This window comes from Chiloscyllium plagiosum, chromosome 30 (assembly GCF_004010195.1).
Source record: "Chiloscyllium plagiosum isolate BGI_BamShark_2017 chromosome 30, ASM401019v2, whole genome shotgun sequence".
In the NCBI taxonomy this organism is placed as follows: Eukaryota; Metazoa; Chordata; class Chondrichthyes; order Orectolobiformes; family Hemiscylliidae; genus Chiloscyllium; species Chiloscyllium plagiosum.
In genome coordinates this window covers 1476923-1487107 of record NC_057739.1, presented here as the reverse complement: position 1 = coordinate 1487107, position 10185 = coordinate 1476923, and the positions used below count along the sequence as shown (strand labels likewise).

The window sequence follows — 10185 nt, the reverse complement described above, 5'->3', positions numbered from 1 at the left end:
TACCTTTTTCCTGTACCTGAGGTGTGACTACTTCCCTGTAACTCCTCTCTATTGCCCCCTCTGCCTCCCGAATGATCCGAAATTCATCCAGCTCCAGCTTCAGTTCCAGTTCCCTATCGCAGTTTCTGTGGAGCTTGAGGCGGATGCACTTCCCATAGATGAAGTCAGTGGGAACACTAGTGGTGACCCTTACCTTCCAAATCCTACAGGAGGAGCATGCAACTGCCCTAACATTCATTCCCACTGTTCTGAATTCCCAAAGAAACTATTGAAAAATAAACTAGGATCCTTACCAAATCGGTGCACAGAACCTTTTTTATTGTTAGAGGGGGTGGATGGGTGGGAGACACTACCTAAGTAGTGTTTCGGGTAAAGCAACCACCCAAACATATTACCTCACTTCCTCAGCAGTCCCGTGTCCGCTCCTGCTCAGCGTGCGCTGTGCCTATTCCCGAGGTCCCCGCTCTCACCACTCCCACTGCTGCTGAAAACATGGAGGGGTGGGAGACACTACCTAAGTAGTGTTTCGGGTAAAGCAACCACCCAAACATATTACCTCACTTCCTCAGCAGTCCCGTGTCCGCTCCTGCTCAGCGTGCGCTGTGCCTATTCCCGAGGTCCCCGCTCTCACCACTCCCACTGCTGCTGAAAACATGGAGGCCGCTAATCCCATGAGGTGATTTAATAAAGTTTATTTCTGTGTTTAAGATGGCACTGGAGAGCGGCAACATTACACAACTTATTCCAGTATATTTGTGATAAATACATGTGACAATAAAAAAATCATTTGGGCCGAATTAGCAGATGGACTGAATCAATATCATTATCCAATGTCCAGATGTATCTTGGAGGTGAAGCAGTGATTACTGAACTTCATTGAATCTAGTCTACTGTATTCACTGCTCACAATGTGATCTCCACTACATTTGAAAGATGAAACGTGGACTGTCCGTAAAAATGGTCCTGAGCTTTCTGTCATGCCAACTGTCTGTCTCAGGCCTGCCTCAGTACAATTTGTAAGGACAGCATCTAATTTTCTACCTAGGGACCCTGCAACGTCTCGGACTCAACATCGAGTTCAATAACTTTAGACCTGATTATGTCCTCACCCCCATACCTGGTCCTGTCATGACAAGGGTTGCTTTTAACAGGCAATGTCCCAATGTCTCATAGTCTTAGCTCTCATTATCAGTTATTCATCTTCTCTTCTGTCCTGGCTTACTATTAATATTCCCGTGTCAATAATACCTTCTTTATATCTCTCTTTCTCTAGGCTCTGTCTCCACCTGTCTGCTCACATCTCTCCCACCTCCCAGTCTTAAGCAGAAATACCATTTTTTACTAGCTGCTATTCGTTCTGATGAAGAGTCACTGGATTTGAAATGTTACTGCTTTCTGCCCACAGATGCTGCCAGAACTTGCTGAGTTTCTCTCGCAATTTCTTTTTTTGATCTAGATTGCCAGCATCCACAATTCTTTATTCTTTCTCCAGTAACATAAAACGTAATGTGATCAGTTTCTAAATGTTTTGGAATTCAATGTTGAGATCTGAAGGCTATAAAGTGCTAAAATGTAAAACAAATTGCGGATCCTCAAATTCATTGGAACAGGCCTGGATAGAAATGTTGGCATGACAATAAGTTACTTTATTGAAATGGTACTTTATTCCTACGGACAGGGAAGAGGTGTTCCACAAAGCATTGTTTGGTCTCACCCCTTAAGACTGCATTGTGAGCCACAAATGCAGTAGACCAGATTGAAAGAAGTACATGTAAAGTACTGCTTTGCTTGGAAGGTGTGTTTGGAGTCTTGCACAGTGAGGGGGGAGAAAATGAATGGTAAGTGTTACATCATCTGTGATTTCAAGGTGAAATGGGGCAGTGAAGAAATATTTGGTGTGATGAGAAATGGATTAGTGTGTCAAGGCGGTGATGGTCCCTTGCAGAATGCTGACAGTGAGGTGAAAGAAAAGATGTTTGAATATTATAATATTTGAAGCTATGGGCCAAGTGCTGGAAAGTGGGGTTTGTGTAGATAGTTCAGCACAGATTTGATGGGTCTAAAGGCCTGTCTTGTACTGTATGATCCTATAACTGTGTTTGGTAATGGCATCCTGCTGGAGTTACTGAAATGGCAGTGGAACAAAGTTTGAACCTGTTTTCCAACAATATCCACTCCAATTTCTCAATTCTGACAGAAATATTATTTTGAACTCAACTGTTTAATTTATAATTTAACTGACTATTTGCAGATCTCCTTTGGGCTGTTGAGGCAATTTTATGACTTATTTTCCAGGCTGGTGGCATAGAACTCTTTCGGTTCTAACAACTTGAAAACCTCCATACAAGCTCTCATCGTCTGGAGACTTTACACAGTAAAACTCATCTGCTAGGGAGACTATTATCCTGAATTTAAAACAAAATCCTCCTAAACTGATGTCAAAAACTAAAGTTAAAATTCCCAGTCTGGTTTCTCTGTCTGACATAAACTCAGTAGTGTAAATTTTCCATGAATTAGCTTCACAGAAATCTTGCTGGGCATGTGACAGAACTGTGTATTTTCTTGAAAGCTATGCATTTAATCACTGTTCTCAATGACTTTCTGATCTTTCTTTTTTAAAAAAGGACTTCACAGAACTTACAGCACAGAAAAGGCCCTTTGGTCTGTCACATTGGCTCACACTTAACTATTTGTGGGCGGCACGGTGGCACAGTGGTTAGCACTGCTGCCTCACAGCGCCAGAGACCCTTGTTGGGCCGAAGGGCCTGTTTCCACACTGTAATGTAATCTAATCTAATCTAATCTATTCTAATCCAATTTTCTGGTACTTGCCCCATAACCTTTCACCAGTTTCCTCATTTCCCCTCCCCTCACCTATCCCGGATCCAGTCTTTCAACTCTGCATCACTCTCATGACCTTCCTACCTGTCCATCTTCCGTCCCACCTATCCGCTCCACCCTCCTTTCTGACCTGTCACCATTACTCCCCACCTTCATCTACCTATCGCACTCTCAGCTGCCTTCCTCCCCAGCTCCACCTCCCTCCCATTTATCTCTCTACCCCCTCGGCTCACAAGCCTCATTCGCGATGAAGGACTTATGCCAGAAATGTTGATTCTTCTGCTTCTCTGATGCTGCCTGACCTGTGTTTTTCAGCACCACACTCTCCACTGTGATACTTCAGCATCTGAAGTCCTCACTGTCTCCATAGCCTTGTATGCCTTGATATTGCAAATGCACACCTCAGTACTAATATTATGATATTTCTACCTCTACCACCCTCAACAGGCAGTGAGTTCCAGATTCTTCGCCCTCTGGGTGAAAAGGTTTTTCCTCACACCTTCTGCCCCAAACAATAGGGTTGTTGTCTCATTAGAGACTGGTTTAACCTGAGGGTCCCCATGCATCAGGTGAAGGGAGACTTTGAGAAGGAGAGTTCTTCATTGTAATCTCAGCTGGTATGGGAATCGAACCCACACTATTGGTGTTCTGGATCAAACCAAGCGCACTCAAAATATATCAAGGAGATAGCATAGACCCTAACTTTTGTCTTATTTAAATAAGGTAAAGGAACAAAGTTTAGCCTGTTTTCCGACAACATCCATTGCAGTTTCTCAAATCCTAGAGAACGAAGGTGCTGTGTTCCAGATGTAAATCGATTGGTAAAACTACTTGGCTTTAAGCAAAACTGACTTTATTCTTATACTACAGTTAAAATACAACCAATAAAGAAGAATTGGCATAACTTCAACTCCATTGAAATACTTAATAAAATAATATTTTATTTAACTATTTAATTCAACTGTTCCAATGTAACACACATGGCAAAGGCAAATTGAGTGAAATGGATGCTCTTACATGCGATCACCAGTCCAAGAGAAAGGAACACTGAAATAAACAACCTAACAGCCAAGAGAGAACTCGTGCTTTTCCTACAGCAGAGAGAGAGAGAGCTGTAACTAGCAGCTTCAACAGCCAAAAAACAGCAACTTCAACTTCAGTTGAAAGCAAAACTACCACCCTGGCTCTGTGTGAGCCTGACTCTACCCACTCACACTTCTTTTGTCTAATTTTTAAAAAGTACTCTGGGAGCTCAAAGCTGTTTACCCACTGCTTCTGAAGTAGGCATATTGGCAACACCTTTCTGCAAGAAAAAAATGGCGCAAAACATATCTTTGGTAAAGGCTAGCATCACTCTATATTGCAAATCAGCCATCCAGCTTACACCCCCACCCCCCTGACAGACCACGCACCTTCAAAATCTATTAAGAAAGTAGCCTTGACTCTAACATTTTCTTATTTTAAAAGTAATTATAAGGTGTTGCATTCCAGATGCAATTCTATTGGTCAACCTACTCAATGTGAAGCAAAACACAATTTATTTGTTCGCTGTAGTTAAAATACAAAAGAAGATAGAATTAAGAAAAGAATTGACTTTACTGTAACTCTGTTGGAAAACGTAACAGAATAATAGATTCAGTAACTATTACTAAATAACTGTTCTGACATAGCAATGTCCCATCCAGACATACTTGGCAAAAGGCAAATTTAGAAAACAGATTGTCTCACATATAACTCCAGCAGCCCATTAGGAAAAACATCATGAGAACTGAGAGAGTGAGTAGCAAGAAGAGATATTCTGCAGCAACAGAGCCAGCAACAACTACTACTGAAAAACTAAGAAACTAAAAATCCTGGTTCTGTGGGAGCTTGACCACACCCATTCAGGCTGCTTCTAGTGTTCCAACTTTTTTTAAAAAAAACAACCCCTCACAAGCTGTTTACCTCATGACCTCTTAAAGCCATAGTATTATCATAAATGTGGCCATTGTCATTGCTCTTGAACCAAGTGGCCTTCTCGGTCCTTTCAGAAGGTGCTAATGAGTCTCCCACACAGCTGTGGTTCTGAGTTACACATAGGCCAGACAGCAAACTTCCTTCTCTAATGTGTGAATATGAGTGAACCAGATGACGTCTTACAGCAATCAACAATAGTTGATTTAATTTCAGTTTCTAGCAGATGTTATAGTGAAACCAGTGGCCCTGAGCATTCGCTAGGGCCTCTGGATTATGTTACCACTGTGCTACCAGCTCTCCTCTAGAATATTGCCTGATTTCACTTCTGCCTGAGCATGTTTGCTTCTGAAACTCTCAGCCATGCTTTCATTCCCTTTGAATTTCACTATTCTGATGCACCCCTAACTGATCTCCTACATTAAATCTCTGTAAACAATCCTATCTTGACATGGACCAAATCTCACTTGCCCTTGTGCTTGCAGACCTACATTGCTACAGGTCAAACAAAGTCTTAATTTCAGAATTCTCATCCATATTTTGAAATCACTGTATCAGCTCACCCCTCCTTACCTCTTTTATCCATCTAGCCTCTGAGATGTCTGTTCTCACTTCCAATTCTGCCTGCTTAAATGTGAGGAGATGGTCTAGTGGAATTTTTGCTAGACTGTTAATCCAGAGATCCAGATAATGTTCTGGGAACCTGGGTTCAAATGATAATCATGAAACCATTGTTGGGGAAGATCCATCAACTTCACTCAGTCTTTTAGGGAAGGAAATCTGCCATTCTCACCTGGTCTGGCTTACATATGACTCCACATCCATAGCAGTGTGGTTAACTGCCCTCTTAAATGCCCACTTCAGTTGAAGAGACAATTAGCCAGCGACGACCACATCCTGTGAGTGATTTTTAAAATAATACTTTTAACTGCTTCACCTCTGGTAACTGTGCTTTCAGGTACTCAGGCCTTCTACTCTGGCTTGCCATCTCTGGACAGCCCAATCTCCATACTCCTTTTAAGTGCTCTTTCTTCTGCACTAATTTAATACACAATTCAGACTCCAATTCTGTTCAATGATGCTTCTGTGAAGTGTCTTGGAATGTGGCATCTCTATGTAAAGACATGGTAAAGAGATTGGTATTAAATCTGTGCTGAACCACCACACAAACCTCACTTTTCAACACTCCACTCACACCATTTGTATGATCTTTTAATCTCTCTGCCTATAAACTCTGCCTGTGTGTGCTTCTTTCTTACTTCACCTGATGAAGGGGCAACGCTTCTAAAGCTTGTGATTTCAAACAGACCTGTTGGTCCATAACCCAGTGTCATCTCAACATCTGATCTATGACTAATAAAGGCAGGTGTATTGTGTGACTTCTGAAATACCTTGTTTATCTGTCCTGCCGCTTTTTGGAATCTGTGGACAAGCATCCCAAGTTGCCTCTGCCTCTCTGAGCTTCTCAGTGTCCTGCCATTCATTGAGTACTCCCCTGTCTTGTTACATCTTCCAAATTGCATCACCTCACACTTAGATTCATAGAGATGTACAGCACGGAAACAGACCCTTCGGTCCAACCTGTCCATGCCGACCAGATATCACAACCCAATCTAGACCCGCCTGCCAGCACCCGGCCCATATCCCTCTAAACCCTTCCTATTCATAGTGTTAAATTCTATTTGCCATTGATCTGCCCACCTGTAAATCCATTTATATTCTCCTATAACCTAAATCCTACTACTTCACGATCAGCCACCCGGGTAGAGTCATTGAGATCCACACCTCAGGAAAAGGCCTTTCAGCCCATCTTGTCTGCGTTAGTCAATTGGCCCAAATAGTGTTGATTACCTTGGCATCGCAAGTGATCACCTAAATCTTCTGATGTGTTATTAGGGTTTCTGCCTCTACTGCTCATACAGGCAATGAGTTCCAGGTTCCCACTACTCTTTGGATGAAAATGTCTTTCCTCTTCTCCTCTTCACCGTTTACTAGATTTTGTTTAGATTAGATTAGATTACTTACAGTATGGAAACAGGCCTTTCGGCCCAACAGGTCCACGCCGACCCGCCACCCACCCATGCCCATTCCCCCACATTTACCCCTTCACCTAACACTATATGGGCAATTTAGCATGGCCAATTCACCTGACCTGCACATCTTTGGACTGTGGGAGGAAACCAGAGCACCCGGAGGAAACCCACGCAAACACAGGGAGAATGTGCGAACTCCACAAGTCAGTCGCCTGAGGTGGGAATTGAACCCGGGTCTCTGGCGCTGTGAGGCAGCAGTGCTAACCACTGTGCTACCGTGCTGCCCTTTACCTTAATTTGATGCTGCCTGCTCATTGCTCCCTCCAAGAAGGGAAAGGTTTCTTCCTATGTACCCTATCCAAGCCCTCATATCTACAGACATCTCAATCGTGTCCTCTCTCAACCTCTTCTGCTCTGAGATAGCCCTTGTCCAATCTCTCTCTCTTCATAAACTAAAACTCTCCAGCCCAGGAGACATCCTGGTAACTCTCCTCTGCACCCTCTCCAGTGCTATCACATCCCTTCTAAAATGTGGATTCCAGAATTGCACACAATATTGTCGCTGTGACCTAACCAACATTTTATATAGTGCCAGCATAACCTCCATGTTATTAAACTCTTATGCCCAGCTAATAGAGGTAAGTATATCATGTGCATTTTTAACTACTTTATCTGCTTGCTTTGATACCTTAAGGGATTAATGTACATGCAAGGTACTTGCTGTAGAGGTAGTGACTGGTTCCTGGAATAAGGATGCTAACCAATGAAGGAACATTGAGGAGACTGGATTTGAAACCTCAAGAGTTTTAAAGAATGATGACTGGTATCATTGAAACTGACAGAGTTCTTAAAGGGAAAGTAAGGATAGATGCATGAGGAATGTTTCCAATGGCTGGTGGGTGTAGAACAACCAGATGCTGTCTCAGAATAAGAGATAGGACATTTAGGACTGAAAGGAGGTGGAATTTCATCACTCAGAGGGTGGTGTTTTATGTTCTACCTGTCAGAGATTGATAGATTTATAGATACTAAAGATGAAAATGTGTTACTGGAAAAGTGCAGCTGGTCAGGCAGCATCCAAGGAGGAAGAGAATCGACGTTTCGGGCATAAGCTCTTCTCATGCCTGAAACGTCGATTCTCATGCCTGAAACGTCGATTCTCCTGCTCCTTGGATGCTGCCTGACCTGCTGCGCTTTTCCAGCAACATATTTTCAGCTCTGATCTGCAGTCCTCACTTTCTCCTCGTAGATACTAAAGATACCAGGAATATGAAGATCATGCAGGGAAATAAATTTGAGAAAGAAGATCAGGCACAATCTAGTTGAATGGCAGAGAAGGCTCGATTAGCCAAATGACCTCATCCTGCTCCTATATCCTCTGTGATAGATTTTCAGAAACTAGGGAATTAAGGTATGTTGTGATAGTCTGCATCGGTGGAATTGAGGTAAGTATTGATTCTAGGAGTGCAATGTCTGACTCTTGCTTCTAATTCTTGTGTTCCAGTCTGCCTGGAGTGAGATTGAACCTTCTGCAAGTGTTGAGAATGTCAACTATTTGTATCAGTAGTCCGTAGATAGTGTATTCTGTTGTCTGTTCTCAGAGGAACAAGAGGGTATCACCAGGTGCTGTTCGACTTTGCTCCAAAAACAGCAAGTGAGGTTGAGGCAAAAGCTGGGAATGTTGTCTTTGTCTTGGAGAACGGAGAAGATGGATGGTCGACTGTTATTGCAGACAATGAGGTGGGAACTACTGCTTGAATTTCTTTCCCTGTACTAGTACATTCATATTGACTCTGCCCATTTCATCAACACCAGCTCCTTCACACATTGCAATTGACTCCAAATCATGTGGTTCTGCATGGACACTGGTGGAGTTTTCATCATGTGCATTAATGAGCTGGATCATACAGATTTACTGATTCCAAAACACTCCCATTTAGTCTTAAGTGTTGAGAAAAGGGTTTGGAGGGTTGGGGTCAGGATGTGTGGTTAGGGAATGAGGTTGTGCTTGGACCAGGATTCAGAGCATAGCTGGGCTAGGGTCAGGGTACAAAGTTATGATTGAGTTTGGTGCTGTGCTACGTTGGGAATGGGGGCTGTTACAGGGCTTAAGGGTCAGGTTGGACTGCGCTGGAGCTTAAGGTCATGGGGGTCATAGAAACTAGGTGCAGGAATAGGTCACTTGGTGCCACCATTCATCATGATAATGGTTGATCATGCAATTTTAGTATCCCATTCCCACTTTCTTTCCATACGCTTTGATCCTATTAGCTGCAAAAGCCATATCTAGCTCCTTCTTAAATATATCTAATGAACTGGCTCCAGCAGCTTCCTGTAGTAAAGAATTTCACAGGTTCACAACTCTTGAGTGAAGAAATTCTTCCTCATCCCAGTCCTGAATGGCTTACCCCTTATTCTTAGGCTGTGATCCTTAGTTCTGGACTTATCCAACTTGGGAACGTTTTTCCTGCATCTAGCCTGTCCAATCCCATGAGGATTTTATAGGCTTCTGTGAGAAGCCCCCTCCCCCCATTGCACTCTCCTGCTTCTAAATTCCAGTGTACAGGGCATTAGTTAGGGCCACTTTTAGAATATTGCGTGCAATTCTGATCTCCCTCCTAACGGAAAGATGTTGTGAAACTTGAAGGGGTTCAGAAATGATTAACAAGGATGTTGCCAGGATTGGGGAAAGGCTGAATAGGCTGGGACTGTTTTTCCTAGAGTGTTGGAGGCTGAAGGGTGACCTTTTGGACGTTTATAAAATCATGAGCAGCATGGATCAGGTAAATAGACAAGGTATTTTCCCTGGGGTGGGGGAGTATAGAATGAGAGGACATAGGCTTAGGGTGAGAGGGGAAAAATTTAAAAGGGACCTAAGGGGTAACTTTTTCACACGCAGTGGTGCATGGGTGGAATGAGCTGTCAGAGGAATTGGTGAAGGCTGGAACAATTACAACATTTCAAAGGCATCTGGATGGATATATGAACAGGAAGGGTTTAGAGGACTATGGGCCAAATGCTGGCGAATGGGACTAGATTAGGTTGGGATATCTGGTCAGCATGGATGAGTTGGACTGAAGGGTCTTTTTCCGTGCTGTACATCTCTGTGAGTACAAGCCCAGTCAATTCAATCTTTCTTCATATGTCAGTTCTGACATTCCAGGAATCTTTCTGGTCATAGTGCTTGGGGTCATGGGCCTGGCCGAGGATGAGAAGTCAGATATTAAGCTGGGGTCAGAGGTTGGAGCTGTGCTAGTGTCGGAAGCCAGGATTGTGCTGAGGTCAGGGATCATGACTGTCCGGGGTCAGTAAGTCACTGCTAGGATCAGGTCGGCTATTGGAGTCAGAGTTCAGCTGG

The 10185-nt window shown here is 43.2% G+C and overlaps 1 protein-coding gene across 1 annotated transcript in view; it reads left to right on the top strand.

Annotated features, from left to right (window-relative positions):
- LOC122564589 (neutrophil cytosol factor 2-like) overlaps positions 1–10185 on the top strand; it is a 75056-nt gene that overhangs the window by 33939 nt on the left and 30932 nt on the right. Inside the window, exon 6 of the mRNA XM_043719677.1 lies at positions 8429–8567. Coding sequence (XP_043575612.1) covers positions 8429–8567 — 139 coding nt within the window. The remainder of the gene's footprint in view (positions 1–8428; positions 8568–10185) is intronic.